The 16692-nt window shown below is 40.6% G+C and overlaps 1 protein-coding gene across 2 annotated transcripts in view; it reads right to left on the bottom strand.

The window, feature by feature from the left end:
- LOC122663958 (lysine--tRNA ligase, cytoplasmic-like) overlaps positions 1 to 16172 on the bottom strand; it is a 39368-nt gene extending 23196 nt beyond the window's left edge. Inside the window, exons 1-5 of one of the 2 annotated variants that reach the window (XR_006333251.1) lie at positions 16023 to 16172; positions 15819 to 15894; positions 15449 to 15517; positions 15169 to 15334; positions 14994 to 15087 (exon numbers count right to left, since the gene is read on the bottom strand). Coding sequence is in view for 1 of the 2 variants with exons in the window: in XM_043859628.1 (XP_043715563.1) it covers positions 14994 to 15079 (86 nt within the window). In the remaining variant the exon portion in view is untranslated. Of the gene's footprint in view, positions 1 to 14993; positions 15088 to 15168; positions 15335 to 15448; positions 15518 to 15818; positions 15895 to 16022 lie in introns of those variants that run through there. The other variant, XM_043859628.1, reaches the window with a different exon arrangement.
- Positions 16173 to 16692: the final 520 nt, after the last annotated feature.

Raw genomic sequence — 16692 nt, 5'->3', positions numbered from 1 at the left:
ATAATCTTGTGTGCCTTGGAAACAGGTTCAGCAATAGTAACCACGTCCACCTTGTGCAAGCTAATTAAAGTTTTTAAGCGCCTAGAAGTAGGCTTGCTCCCGATACCCCGAGCATTCCAAAATAAGCAACTCATTCGGTACTGGTTGGGGCTGTTTCCAAGGATCTCATCAATCTTGTGACACGACGAAGGGTTACCTCTCTGGCAGGCCTCCCCCTCTTAGACTTCCGAAATTTCGTCCTGTTGTACACCTTGGCAGCAGTAAGGGAGCTAGACCGAGTAGGAGTCCTCCTCCTTTCCTGACCACCTGCTAGCATAGGTGCTGCCGTGACCCCTCCTTCCTTGTAAAAGGTTCTTCGAATGCGCTCGGCAATGGAAGCATTGAACTCTTTCAAACTTTCCAACAGGGCCACACTGCTAGCCGCAGCTGTTTCTCCTTGGGCTGTCACCTGTAAATCATCTGATGCACTCAATGGCCCATCACGGTTCTCAAAAAAAGGATGGACTTCATCCTCAACAGACTGCGAACAGTCCACCAAGACATTTGCAGCAGCGCCCAAAGCGGCAGATGCCACTCACCTCCAAGCTTGAGGCCTCAAGTGCCATCATCGCAGCTGCCGTGGCGACTTCAGGATCCTTTAACGGCACTGAACCCCCTCCCGTCTCCACGCACGGAATCTCTCCTTCCTCCAACGAGTGATTGGCATTACCCTCCCCTGTCCCCACCAGCGCAGCGGCTGCGGGAATAAGAGGTGCAGTTTCCTCGACCTGATAACCAGTGACAAACCCATTGCGTGGCCTCGCCGAAAGCTGCTCCGCAGACCTCCATCGACCCCCCTTCTAGCAAAGCCATGACGCCCTGTTGGTCCACGCTGCTGTTGCGACCAACCATTAGCACTCCTTGAAGAACCCTCGCCTCTGGGAATGAAAACCCCTTCTCGATTCCTGCTACCATCATTGCCGTCTTGCCCCGAGACACCCAAGCCAACGCCAGGCGGACCATCAATCCCTGTCCCTGCCCCTGGAGGCGCAAACGGCCTTTTCTGCAACTTCCTACAAGTCTCTCGCGTGTGCCCCAGCTTCGAGCAACCATCACAATAAGAGGGGAGCCCTTCGTCGACCACCTTTCGAAAAAAACCTTCGGATCCCCAACCAATCCACACCTTCGATGGCAGCACAGATCGAAGATCCACCTCCACACAGAATCGAGCCTCAACAGTCCGAGTACAGTTTGCCGTAGCTCCATCCACTTTTAGGAACTTCCCTATCGTCCCTGCGATCGAAACCAGAAAGTTACCCTGGTAGAAATTGACTGGCAGCCCTGGTAGTGCGACCCACACCGGAGCAAAGGGGGATTCCCACCCTGAGACAAAGCCCGAGGTCCACTTCATGAATCTCAGAAGACAACCCAAAATATAAATCTGCCCCTTCATCCAGACCTTGACATAGTTCTCTGCTGCAGTGAAACGAAGGAGGATGTGCTTGCGATCCAAAGTGGAGACGATAACATCCGCCTGCAGAAAATAGTTTTTCCGAAGGTGCTCCTTGATCTCATACAGAGAAGGCGGGCCATGGCTGCACTTTGCGATCAGTGCGGTCGAAAACACAGACTCCGATAATGAGACCTCCTCCTTGGAGAAGAAGACTGCAGGTTCACCACAAAACGACGAATTCTTGACATCTATCGCGACTGGAGCAGCGGACATGGACTTGGCCACGACAAAAGCAAAGGAGGCCCTACCAACACCAACCCCACAAGGATTAGGGAGGGGCGCTCCTCCCGAGAAGGAGGAGCAGCCATGACCTAATTCCCACGTGAATCGCAGGTCCTATCGTGCGCCACACTCCTGCCTAACAACTTTCTTTTTATTTTGACCAAGTCAACAACTCTAGTCATAGAAATTCGTCTAATAAACATATTTAAGGGACTAAGCATTCTAGATGTCCTTAAAAGGGTCATGATCACATGACTTACAACTATCGTATTTAAATATCTGTTTCCAAAGGTACAATGTATCTTTTTATATTGCCAATGATATGTGTAAATTATTAAATTATTGAGTCCTTAGGCTCTCTTTGGTATGATTTCTTGAAATAAGTAAACAAATAGGTTTTTGGTCAAGAAATTGAAATTGTTTGGTTGCATCCATTCAAACAATTTCATGAACAAGAAATTCATTTGGCAACTTTAATTTTGATAATTGATTCATTTGGTGTTCATCTACAAAACCAATAGAAAGGCAGGTTGTGCTAAGAGTCATGGAGTTAAATCTCCGTTTCGCAAGAAACTGAGATGAGATGGTCATCGACTTTAAAAAGTTCCATGCTTCGACCAAATTTTGCTAGTTTCGACATGAATACCTATATAAGTGTTACTTATCCCCATCAAAACTTGAGGAAACCAAGCTGGAAACAAGGACAGACACTTATTTATTTAAGTAAATGATTTTATATTTACTTAAGATATTATTCATAAATAAACAAATACCCTCTTATTTGAATCTAATAAAAATAGTTAAAAAATCAAATTCCAAAAGGATAAAAAGTCACTCCCCCAGTTCAAGTACAAAAACTGAATTTTTGGCAGTAGGTGAAACTTTCAACTTTCTAATGCTAGAGTTTTCCTCAAATCTAAAATTTCATAAGTCTTAATATAGTAAAACATTGCAAAAAAAAAAAATAATAAAAGTGCGATAAAATATTCATTTGTTTTGATGTCTAAAAAAATATTTTCATTCAAAGCGATTTTAAACAGCATTCGCGCACCCCAAAGTAAGTTTGGCCGGAACACAACTCCTTTAATATAAATCAGATTTAAGTAATTTTGGATTTGTTGGAAAGCTAAACATTGCAAAAAAACCAAAAGTGCAGTACAATATTCATTTGTTTTGATGTCTAAAGAAATATTTTCATTCAGAGCGATTTTAAACAGCATTCGCGCACCCCAAATTAAGTTTGAACGGAACATAACTCCTTTAATATAAATCAGATTTAAGCAATCTTGAATTTGTTAGAAAGCTTTCCAACAAATCAAAGATTGCCTAAATCTGATTTATATTGAAGATGTTAAGTTCCGGTCAAACCTAATTAGAAAATTGAAAATTACACCTACAGACCTACAGCCGAAAATCCAGTTTTTCTCCTTGAATTGGGAGTTTGACTTTTTATCCTTTTAAATTTGATTTTTTAACTCTTTTTTTTTTGTTAAAGTTTTTTAACTATTTTTATTAGATTCAAATAGAAAGGATATTTGCTTAATATCTTAAGCAAATGAAATAACAAATATTTCATTTACTTAAATGATATTTGGCATAAATAAGTGTATGTCTTGGTTTCAAGCCAATGACCAAGAACAAGTACCATTTTGAGTTTTTTTTTTTTTGTGAAAATAGTTCATGCATTGTGTTTAGATTGTCAAAAATAGGTTGTATAAAAAAAAGCAGATAAAAAAATTATTTCTGAGCCTCGAAACAACTAACTCGAGTTGGGTGGGAAAAAATCACAGGTTTCAACCAGTTTCGACCATATCTCGGTTTATGGCTAGTCGAAACCCGAGTTTTAGAACCTTGGCTGGGACGTCTTCTCAGGTTCTCTATATTCCCCTGTTTCTGCTACAACATTGAAGCCTTTGATACCTCAACAACACAAACTGAATTAAATGATGCAAAATCATAAATTTCGACCAGTTTTGACTCGCAAAGCTGTTTCTCACTGGCAAGGTAAACACGCATAAAGATCTTCACTGCTCAAATCCATTTCTTGATCACGCAATTTAAGCTACTCCACTCCATCCTTGGCACATCTTCGATACTTAGTTTCTCCACTTCAAGAATGAATAGACACTCATCCAAGGCTGCTTTTCGAATGCTAATGTGAGCCTGTAAATACTCTTGATCGTATTTTGATGCGATCATCGAACTTGCAATGCATTTGAGGTCAGGAACTACATTTGGATGGACCAAATCTATGCTGAATTCCTCCAAGACTTTGGAAGTACTATCTCTTCAAAGCGAGTCATTGAACGAGTCGAGTCATCTTCAACTAAGATGGTCGATTCCACATCCACAAAATCTGCTCACAGCAACAAAAGGCTTATAGTCAGACTCAAAGGGTTACTATTCTGCACAAGAATGTGACTGAGCTCTTCCTCATGCTTACCCGTTCCCATTTGAAGAACACTGTGAGCCCTGTTAAGAAGCTTCATTCCTTCATCTTCGTTCAAAGATATAGCTCCCATGCTTTCCCTCAACCCCCAATCTTCGGACTTCCTCCACAACTTGAATATACTCAGAAGCTTCCCCTAGGCAGGAGTTCCATATCGACTGATCAAACTCCCAAGTCCCAACTAGCAATCTTTTCCTAAACAGAGTCAAGTCGTTTTTCAATCTCATTTATCTCCCCTCTTGTTTGCTGACAGCAGTGTCAAGGTGGACAATCAAGAGAAGCTCTTCCAAAATTTTCTTCACATTATCAGTTAGGTTCCTATTTATCCCTAATTCCCTTACAATATGTTGTGCCATTGAAATGACATGATCTTCATCTTTACAATCTGCCATAGCATATAAACGAGAGCAGCAAGAATCACGTGGTCCAACTGAAGCCTTGAATACCTGAAACCAAAGTTATCTCCTAGAATGGAAACTCAAGTGCTTCTTACCAAATCCAAACTCAACCTTGCATGTGATGTAAAGGAAGAATAGTGATAGGAATTTGGGAACTTCCCAACAAAGAAAAGATCCACCATTCAAAAGGCATGATGAAGAAAAAAAAAAGAGCATCCCATTGCACGAGGCTCATGCTACTACAGGGTCTAGGAGGGGCAAATGTATGCAGCCTTACCTCAGAGGCAGTTTCCAAGTTTTAAACCCACAACCAATAGGTTGCAATAGCACAACTTAACCATTGCGCCAAGGCTTGCCCACTATATTGAGAGTGTTAAAAAGGGTAGATTGGGTATTCCCCCATCATCCTCTATTGTCAACAAAGGAAGGCAGTCTTAATCAGGAGGCTGCCTACATTGTCAAATGCAGGTGGGTGTTGGGAGCCTCCTCCATTGTCAACAAAGGTAGGCAGCCTTAATTGGGAGGCTGCTTCCATTGTCAAATGTAGGTGGGTGTTGGGTGACTTTGCTTATAGATGGTTATGATGGACCATCTATAAATAGGTGTATTTCCTTCAAAGAAAGAACATAAAAAAAATATCTGTTCCTCTTCTCTTCTTCTCCTCTTCTTCTATAGACTTGTTTATCCAGATTCTGGTTTCTAACATGGTATCAGAGTTATAAGAGCGATCTGATCAAGAAGAACACGCATCCATTCCTTTCTCTCAGTCCTTTTATTGCTTATTTAATCGACAAAAGAAGGTGGGATAGACTCAATCAAGTTTTGAAGACTTTTGGTTTCTTACCCCAGTTTTGAAGTTTTGAAGGCTGCCATGATGATTTAAAGACATCGATCATTACTCAAACTCAGGTTCGATGCCTTTTACATTATTTTATGGTTGATTGGATTTGGACTATTTTGAAGTCTATTACTTTGATATCGATTTTATGAATCGATTTTTGGGATTGTTATGCTGCTGGTTTGCTTCCAATATTGTTGAGATATATGTTTAAATCGATTTTATCGATTTTTTTTATGGACTGTGTAATGTTCGATTGTGTGATGGGTTGTGTGCTGTTCGGTATACTTGCTCTATGTAATTCTGGTGATTGTTTGAAGGTTGTTGCTGTTTGTTTGGTGTTTTCTTGGTGTTCCTTTTTGTTTGAAGGCATTCATGGGTGAGACATCGAAGGATACAAAGATGGTGACTGAGGTGGTATCCTCTTCATCAAATTTCCTGACTTCCAAGAAGTTGGAAGGCAGTCAAAATTTTCAGCAATGACCCAAGATTGTGTCCTTGGTTCTCACAGGTAGAGGTGTGAAAATCATTTGACTGGGAAGAAACCTGCTAGCATGGATACAACTACTTGGGAGATTACTGCTGCCCATATCTTAGGACAGATGTTGAACTCTATGGATAGTAATATCCTAGATCTTGTGACTCACATTGATACTATTCAAGAACTATGGGATTATCTAGCTGTTTTATATTCTGGACACAACAATCTCTCCAGGATTTATGAGCTGTCTCAAGAGTTTTATCGGGTTGATCGGAAGGGTCGTCCTGTTACACAACATTTTGCAAACTTTAAAAGAATGTACAAAGAACTGAATGCCTTGCTGGCCATTACATCTGATGTGACACAAATGCAACAACAATGTGAGCAGTTGGCGGTTATGGGTTTCTTGGGCAGCTTGAGCCCAGAATTTGAATCTGTTCGATCTCAGATTCTTGGAGGTGTTATAGTTCCATCTCTTGCAGATACCTTTTCTCAAGTTCTACGGGTGTCTCATGACCCAACTCGAGCTTCTTCTGATGATGATAGCACTGCCCTTATTAGTAGTGGTCATGGTGGGGGTTGTCAGCCTGCTAAAAATCCTCCCACCGCAATACCTATTGGTATTCACGATTCATCTGATAAGTCTGGTAAATCTGGTCCTACAAGGACTTGTCATCATTGTGACAAACCTGGCCATATTCAATGTTTTTGTCAAAAATTACATGGCAAACCCCTACAGTCCAAGATAGCTAACACTGCTAGTACTGAACCAGCATCCCCATTTGAGCCTATGGAAGACTGTCGTGTGACTTTGACCATGACAGAGGAGGAATATGCCCACTACGACCAAGGAAAGGCCTCTCAGGACATTTCTTTCACTGCTACTTTTGTTCAGACAGGTAATGCCACTGCATGTCTCTCCACCTCTAGGCCCTGGATTATCGATTCAGGGGCCTCAGACCATATGTCTGGAACCTTAGGTCTCTTTTCCTCCTTACAGACCTCTAATTCTAGTGTTACTCTTGCTGACAGTTCCTTTGCTACAGTCAAAGGCACTGGTACTGTTCAACCCACTTCTTCTTTGTCATTATCTTCTGTATTGTATTTACCCAAATTTCCTTTTAATCTCTTATCTGTTAGTCAACTCACCAATGCCTACAACTGTTCTATGACCTTTTTCCCTGATTCTTGTGTTTTTCAGGATTTGCAGACGAAGAAGACGATTGGTAGAGACAGGGCATCCAGGGGGCTATATCTTCTTGAGGACGCACCTTCGGTTGCCTGTTCGAGTACATCCTTCCCTCATTAGATCCATTGTCGGCTTGATCATCCTTCCTTATAGAGTTTGCAGAAACTCTTTACTAGTTTTCATTCCCTTTCAGTTTTAAATTGTGAGTCGTGTCAGTTTGGAAAGCTCCACAGTGTGAGTTATCCCCCTTGTGTCAATAAACGGGCCACACATCCTTTTTCTTTAGTTCATTCTGATGTGTGGGGTCCTTGTCGTGTAACGTCCACACTGATCTTTAAATATTTTGTTACTTTTGTTGATGACCATTCTCGTGTTACTTAGTTATATTTAATGAAATGTCGGTCTGAATTATTTTTCATCTTTTCCTCATTTATTGATGAAATTAAGAATCAATTTGGATGTTATGTTAAAATTTAGCGTAGTGATAATGCACGCGAATATTTTTCTATTCCTTTTTCTGATTTTATGACCACTCATGGAATCATTCATCAGTCTTCTTGTTTTGACACACCCCAACAAAATGGTGTGACCGAAAGGAAGAACCGCCACTTGATGAAAGTTACTCAGTCCCTTCTCTTTGAAATGAAAGTGAACAAGTCTTTTTAGGTTGATGCAGTATTAACTGCTCGTCATCTTATTAACCGTATGCCCTCTTCTCTTTTGGGTGGTGGCATTCCTCATGCTTTGCTTTTTTCCTTCTGAATCTCTGTTTCCATTGCCACCATGTATCTTTGGGTGTGCCTGCTATATTCGACACCATACTCCGGGATTATCCAAGTTAGATCCCAAAGCTATTAAATGTATTTTTGTGAGTTATTCTCGTGTTCAGAAGGGGTATCGGTGTTATTCTCCTGTTCTTCGTAAGTATTTTCTTACTGCTGATGTTTCTTTCTTTGAGTCTCAGTCATATGTGGATGGGCCTCTTGTGGATCCTTCCTTAGATAAGGATATTCCTCTTCATGTTATTCAATCTCCTTTGCAGCCTCCTGTTATCAATGTTTACCATTGTCATCTAAGGGAAGAAGTTGCTGCCCCCATTGATCCTCCACCTGATGTCGCGTCTTTGCCGTCTGCTGATCCTACCCCCACCCCTATTCTTTCTGACTTGGACCAGCCCATTGCTCATCGATAAGGTACACGTCTGTGTGTTCAACACTCTCTATCTTCTCATGTTTCTTATTCTGGTTTATCTTCTACCTTTCAAACTTGTCTTTCCACTGTTGCATCTCATCCTGTTCCTAAGACAATTACAGAGGCATTATCTATTTCTGGTTAGAGGACAGCTATGGAAGAAGAATTACAGGCTTTGGAATACAAACACACTTGGGATCTTGTTCCATTGCCCACTAGGAAGTCTGCAATTGGTTGTCATTGGGTCTATGACTCTATGTAGTCAAGGTTAATGCTGATGGCTCTCTTGCTAGCCTGAAAGCTCACTTGGTGGCTAAAGGCCATGCACTGATGTATGGTGTAGATTACTTGGATACATTTTCTCCGGTTGCCAAGCTATCCTCCATTCGTATCCTGATCTCTCTTGCCGCCTCTCATCGGTGGCCCATGCATCAATTGGATGTCAAGAATGCTTTCCTCCATGGTGATCTACAGGAGGAGGTGTATATGGAGCAACCTCTTGGGTTTGTTGCTCAGGGGGAGTCTGGGTTGGTTTGTAAATTGAAGAAATCATTGTATGGACTGAAACAGTCTTCGAGGGCCTGGTTTGGCCGCTTTACAGAGGTAGTACTTGAGTTTGGTTTGTCACGGTGCAATAGCGACTACTCTCTTTTCTCTTGTCAAAGTAGTACCGACAGGATTTTCTAATTGTATGCGTTGATGACATCGTGATTACTAGCGATGATTCTACAGGAATTGATAGTTTGAAAACTCATCTACAACAGAGATTTCAGACTAAGGATTTGGGAAAATTGAATTATTTCCTAGGAGTTGAAGTGGCTCAATCTAGGAAGGGAATATCTCTCTCACAGCGGAAGTATACTCTTGATTTGCTTACAGGAACTGGGATGCTAGGGTGTAAACCTCTTGATAATCCAATGGATCCCAATGTCAAACTTGCTGCAGATGAGGGAGATGCTCTTGATGATCTAGAAAGGCACAGAAGGTTGGTTGGAAAACTAAATTACTTGACATTCACTCGGCCTGACATCTCATTTTCGGTTAATGTTGTGAGTCAGTTCATGTCATCTCCTAGGGCTCCTCATTGGGATGCTATCATTCAAATTTTGAGATATCTCAAGAAGGCTCCAGGACGCGGGTTAGTGTATACTAATCATGGACATACACGAGTTGAGGGATTTTCTGATGCAGATTGGGACAGATCACCGATTGATCGGAGATCAACTACAGGTTACTGTATATTTGTTGGAGGTAACTTTGTCTCATGGAAGAGCAAGAAACAAAGTGTAGTGGCTAGATCAAGTGTAGAGTCAGAATATCAAACCATGGCACATGCTACTTGTGAGCTGGTCTGGTTGAAGATGTTGTTGACTAAACTTGGGTTTGAGAATTCTCCACCGATGCAGTTGTGGTGTGACAACCAGGCAGCAATACATATTGCCTCAAACCCTGTATTCCATGAGAGAACTAAACATATTGAAGTGGATTGTTACTGTGTAAGAGAAAAACTCCAACAGGGCATAATCTCTACAAAGTATGTCAAGACTAGAGAATAACTTGCTGATATTTTTACTAAGTCTCTGGGGAGTGGGAGGGTTGGCTACATTTGTAACAAACTAGGCATGATTGATATATATGCTCCAGCTTGAGGGAGAGTGTTAGAAATGGTAGATTGGGTATTCCCCCATCATCCTCTATTGTCAACAAAGGAAGGCAGCCTTAATTGGGAGGCTGCCTCCATTGTCAAAAGAAAGTGGGAGTTGGGTGACTTTGCTTGTAGATGGTTATGATGGACCATCTATAAATAGGTGTATTTCGTTCAAAGAAAGAACATAAAAAACTATCTGTTCCTCTTCTCTCTTCTTCTCTTCTTTTCTTCTTCTCCTCTTCTCCTCTTCTTCTATAGACTTCTTTATCCAGATTCTAATTTCTAATAGAGAGGATGTTTCAGTAGGCATGATGAAGAAATGGAAATAAAATTGAAACAATCAAAATAGATGCCCTCACAAGTAGCATGTAAATTGAGAGGAACCTCAGAGAAGGTGTTTAGGATCTATTTCACAATATTTAATCAGAGAACGACAAAGAGTCACAAGAAAGAATTTCATGGACCTCTCTTGTCTAATCCCAAATCAATGAAATAATAGAATAAGGAAAAGGACCAAGAAGCAAGAGAGAGTGCAGAAACAAAAATCAATTGCCTAGAAAAGATTTAGTGTCAAAAAAGGAGTAAACAAAGACAAAGACTAAAGAATGAAATAGAAAGAAAGAAGGGAAGCTGAACCTGATACCCTCTTCCATAATTGTACTCCCTCGTCGTCTATGGCTTTCTGCAGATAGTCTGGTGAACAAGAGGGGAGGGTGGGGCACAGGTTGTAGAAAACGGTGGAGCGGGAAAGGGGGTGAGGCAGAGGTTGCGGACTTCGTCTTCTTCCTCCTTTGCAATGCTTTGTTCGAATGGGGAGTGCTTCCCTTGTTAGGGCTTTTTTAAGGGAAATTACTAGGGTACCCATATTGGAGCCATTGTACACAACGTGCTCATTAAAGTGGAGCACGAAATAGATTGAAACAAATTTCAATTTCAAAATTGAAACAGCTCCTCAGCTATTTCACTATTTCTGGTTAAATCGATTTCAATTTCATTGAAATGTGTAAAAATCATTCCAAACACCGTAATTTCAATTTATGACCCCATAAAATATTTCTCAAGATCAAACCAAAGAGAGCCTTAGTCATCTAATTCTAACCTACCTGCTTCAATACTATAACAACAACTGAGCCTTATCCCAACTAAATGGGGTTGGCTACATGGATCCTTACCCTCCAATCAGAGCTATTGGCCATACTTGATACAAGGGCCTAAGCCATGCACATCTTTCTTCACCACTTCTCCTAGGGTCATTTTAGGCCTATCCCTGGCTTTTTTAGTTCCTTCAATCTGAATAAAATCACTCCCCCCATAATGGCACATATCCATCGGCTTCCATTGAACATGGCCATGCTACCTCAAATGACTTTCTCATAGCTTATCATCTATCGGAGCCACTCCCAAATCAGCTCTAATATGAATCATTTTTAAGCCTTCAAGCTTAAAGAGTTATAAAACTATGTCGAAATTAGATGGGTCACCATTATGATGGACAACCAACCATGGTTCGAGAACTCGCGAGATCTCGCCGAGTTTCTCGGTTTCGTGAGAAAGCGAGTCGAGATGGGAGTCGTTTCCTAAAATGATTGTCATTTCTCTATTTTTTTTAGTTATAAAATTTCAATCTCGTCGAGATCTCGGTATTGAGTTATATGGTTTTTTACCCAGTTTTCATGACCCATATGCCCATATGCCCATTTTTTTAAAAGAGAGCAATGTACAGAACTCAAAAATCTTGAGTTCTGTCCAAAGCTCTCTAAAGTTTAGAGAAAAACACTCCAAGAGCTCTCTCTCTCAAATTTCTTCCTATTTCTCTCAAATCTTTGGTGGATTATGATGTTTGAAGTGAGATTCAAGTGGTAAAGTGAAGATTCAACTCCAAATCATCACCTATTTGTAGGATTTCAAAGGTATTTTCTAATTTTTCCCAAATCTATTTTTTTCAAAAAAAATTGTGTAATACTTGTTAGATTCATGTGGTTTTGATATATGTTAAACATCTTTGCCCGATCTATCACTTGATGGAGTCGGATTTATTTTTCAATTATTAAATTTTTTATTATAATTTCTGGAAAAATAAATGATTTATTTGAAAAAAGAAAATGAAAAAAATAGGATGAATAGTGATGGTTTGAAAATGAATTTGATATATGTTAAACAACTTGGGATGCTCTACAGCCCCATGGATTAATTTTTTATTTTCACCCATTAAAAAAATTATTTTATTTTTCAGATTTAATAAATATATTATAAAAACTTGTTCATCCTCCGGATGTGAGCGCAACTAGAGTACATTCTCATTGATACATTCAAAGAGGCGGAACAGGTTGGGTAGCGAACGACTGGAGCAGCATGTGTATGTGCACTACAATATGAGATTAAGGATGAGGCACATACGTGAAGAAATTGAGGCCAATGATAAAGAACCCATTGAACTATCCAACATTTTCCAAGAGGACTCTCATGACGATGAGGATCCCCTATTCCAGTGGATGAGGGATCGTGGTACACCTGATATGGATCAGCCTGGGGGTAGGCCCGACCCCACCATTGCATCTGTAACCGGTACTGATGTTGAGGATTATATGTCATCGCAAGAGGGACGTGCACATGCAGAGTCACCGAAACCTTTTGAGCCTGCTGTAGGAAGTCCTGCTGCTGATGATGATGGTAGTGGTGATGGTGATGATGGTGATGGTGGTGGTGGTGGTGGTCGTGGCATGCCGAATGGCGGTTGTTATGATGATCGTCATGAGGGGATGCGCGAGCAGTACCAGTATGAGGTGGGAATGTAGCGGGACCCTGTGCCTTTTACCGATGAGTCTCAGTTTACGCATGCCACTCAAGATCAAGACCATGGTGGCCACCCTAAAACATACAAAAGAAAGAAGGGTCGCCAACACTCACATCAGTCAGATGCTTAAGATGATGACAACAGTATGAACACCATGCTTGCAAGTTTCGGAAGCATGAGTATAGATACTACTAGTGAGCATCAGTCATGGCAATCATCTCAGCATCATCATGGCTATGACTATGGCCAGGAGAGCACCGGTTCTGATTATAGTGCCTATGGTCAGTATGGGCAGTCAGCAGCTGAGTATGACAGACAAAGCTCTGGATTAGGTTTTGGGTACATATTCCCAGTCCCAAACCAGCCATACATGCCTCAAACTCAATATGACAGTAGTAGTGGATCTTATATTTCATACCAACAGCCTCCCATGTACCCTAAGATAGGGAGATTGGTATATGTTGATGAGAAGACTTATATGGCAGCTATGTCACACTATGTGCAACACTATAGCAATTCCATGACATGGGAATTCTTTGTGGATCAATTTGGGGATGAATTTATTACTCAATCATATTTTATGTAACAAATTCAGTGAACATTGATGTAATGAACTTTTTATTTGAATGCTTTTATTGATAATTTGATATGTACTAATTAGAATGTTTTGATTGCTAAATTTGCTAAGTTTTACTAAATTATATGTAGAGTAGGTTGTTTTAGACTTTTAGTACGACTCGTTGCCTACCAAGCTATGGTCCAAAGTAAAACTCATATTTAGACTTGTTTTTTGGCAAATCTGGGCATACCATTGTGTTTAAATGGCCTGAAATAGGCTGGATACCAAGTTTCAGACCCAAAATGTGTAAAACCCACCGAGTTGGGGGTCCAAGTCAAAAAAAAAAAAATGGCACCAACTCGCCGAGATCTCGACTCGACTCGGTTTCTAGCTTGGCCGAGATGCCACCGAGACCCGAGTCTTAGAACCTTGCAACCAACTACAATATGCTATCTTCGAAAAGTAGCACATAGGGTTTCATCCAGTCAAACCAATATACTCACGTTTCCCATTGCAAACTAACCCGATTACTGGATTGACCAAGAGGGAGAAAAAAAACCTAGCATAATATATAACATACAAAATGTTAATGGTAAAAATTGGCAGTTAATCCATCTCTAGATTTATAATAGATGCACTCCCACCACAACATTTGTATTATAAGTAAATTTACGTGGCATTGATATACAAGATATTACTCATATGATAAACGCATTAGAGCCAAGCCTGTTTCAACCCACCCAACCCACAGGTTAAAACGTGACCACTAACCCTACCTCATTCAGTTTGATAGAAAGGATCAGCTGATTGCATTTCAGAAAATCGGATACCCTGGCAGTGTGTGGTGTGAAATTATTCCAGTAGACAGCAGGATAATTCTTTTGGAAAGCTTTAACCACACACAAGATGCAGGAGAGAGGTAAGCCACAAAAACATAAATAAACTTCCTGGAGAACTCGATAGAACAGACCAAGAAAGATAAAACCCTCTTTGCCTAAAATCAAATGAATTCCAATCAATCTCAAAATGTGTATAAAGAAGGTAGACTTTAATAAAAACCAGTCTGGCAAAGTAGCCTATAATTGAGCATAGTTCAAAAGACCCAGATTCAGAACAAGACACAATATGTCATTATTGTCAAATACGACCACTAATCAAATCCTTAAAATTACAACTTGGGATTGCAGACTTGGATCAATTCCTCTATTGTTATTAAATGAATCGATTCATCATCCGCAGGTACTAGGGGAGCAGTCTATGACATCAAGTACGCCATAATGAATAAGTAACTAACTTTTAGGAGGGATTTCAAGTTCCGCCCAGATCTGCCAACTACATTGTTGAGCTCCAGGCCAGAATTCATGTTGACGGGTTTTTATCATGGGGATTCTAATAAGCTTTTTTTTTTTTTTTTTTTTTTTTTTGGGGGGGGGGGGGGTTTGCATATTTTAACTTTCCCTCTTTTCTCTATTCTACCAACTTCTTTTAATCTAATAAATTCATATTGCAAAAAGGGAAAGAGAACGCTACCTAGGTGCGTGAGGTACACGGCTCCTGCGCCTAGACACAGGACTGCGCGAACTGACAGTTGCGCCCTCAAGGATTTTCGCTTTTGCATGAGGGCACGGTGGTGATTTCATGCGGCCCTGGGTCTAGGCATAGGAGCCGCGTGCTGCATGCGACCAGGTAACGTTCTTTTCCCGTTGCAAAAATTACAAGCACAATTACATACCTTGCATCCATCATGACTTGGACTTTAGCACCATCTTCGTGCAGGTCGTAAAAGAACAGCTTTGAAGAGGAAGTTCGCTTGTTCATAATTCTTCCTGATACCAGAGATACAATTAACACTACAGACCACAGGGAAAATTACTCAAAAGATGTAAACAGCTTGCAGCATTGAATACCAACCAAAGAGACTTGGACATCCTCAATGTGGTCTCCATTGTTTAATCCTTTATATTTCTCAATATATTATGGGATAGACATAATGACAAAGAACTTGTGGGGATATGGGTTCTTCCCTGCTGCCTTCTGGGTGGCAAGCACCCTCAGCCTATTTTCAAAGTATTGCTACAAGAAAACTATTGCACATACTTCATTCACAGGAGCTCCATCACTACAAAGCTTCCAAAATCTTACTTATAAATAAAAGGAGTAACAAAAGCAAGACAAACAAAAACATACAGTTGGGTCCATGTCTTCATCATCTACCACTTGAGGGTTCTGAACCTGTGAGCTAGCATTGGCGGCTGCCTACAAAGGAATGCAATTTGACAGTTAAGAACTTCAACAATATCATACGATAAAGCCACCAAACAGGGAAGCAATAAAACAAGAAGACTTTGTTCATCCAATCAAAGTCACCGATGAACCAACAAATCCAAATGCACTAGTAATCACTATAATATCAGCTTTAACCAAAAGATGGTTAATGCTACCCACGGATTTCACAAACAGACCAAGCAATAACACAAATAAGGGCATGTTCATCTAACTAAATTAACTAATATGCCAAAAAATCAAAATGTAATAATCCTCTGAATAAAGTGAGCACCTTCTTCTTCTTCTCCTCTTCTTTGAGACGCTTTTCCTCTTCCTTCTATTTCATCTTTGCTTCTCTCTTGAGAGCACTATGTGAGATTAATGGAATGGTTTAAGATGCAAGGAAAGAAAGATCCAAAATCAAATGAGAGAGGATCGACAGAAAAAGAACACAAAAATTAACAGTGAAAGAACAATTTTATAATTTAATTCTTACTTTTTGCTAATCGACGTAGCTGCTAATGCTTCCATTGAAGGAGAGGCCTCCACTGATAGTTCTGAGACTGCTTTGGTTGTTTCTTCGATATCCCCTGCCATTAACCGATTGAGATGAAAGGGTTCTTGCCAATTGCTAAGGGAAATGAAAGGACAGCAGCCGCCGTAGACGAGAAAGAAAAAAGGGAAATGGAAGGAAAGCCGATAGAGAGAGAGTGCGTAGTAACATGAGAGGAGGACTGAACATATTAGTCGGTCTGAAGGAGTCCTTCTTGCGCCCCAAGTCTTCCGGTCTCAATGGAAGACTACTATTCCACCAAAAAACAAAAATGGAAGACTACTGCTTACGCGCCAAGTCTTCCAGTCGGTCTCAAATTCTCGACGGAAGGCACGCCAAGTCTTCGATAGTCACTCAATATCGTCTGTGATCTTTTTCTCTTCCTACCTTCTTCGTTCTATTTTTATTTCTCTGTTCGGGAGTGTGGCCTATGCCAGCACTCCCATGAGTCTATCTCTCTCTTCCCCATGTGAAAAGACACATGGGAGTGCAGGCATAGGCCACACTCCCGTACAGAAAACTGCTTCCCTTTTATTTTATTCTTTCAATTCCTCTTGTATTATATATAGGGAAAATTACAGTGCCACCCCCTGAGGTTTGTATAAATTACAAT

This window comes from Telopea speciosissima, chromosome 6 (assembly GCF_018873765.1).
Source record: "Telopea speciosissima isolate NSW1024214 ecotype Mountain lineage chromosome 6, Tspe_v1, whole genome shotgun sequence".
NCBI lineage: Eukaryota > Viridiplantae > Streptophyta > Magnoliopsida > Proteales > Proteaceae > Telopea > Telopea speciosissima.
This window is presented reverse-complemented; position numbering and strand designations above follow the sequence as displayed.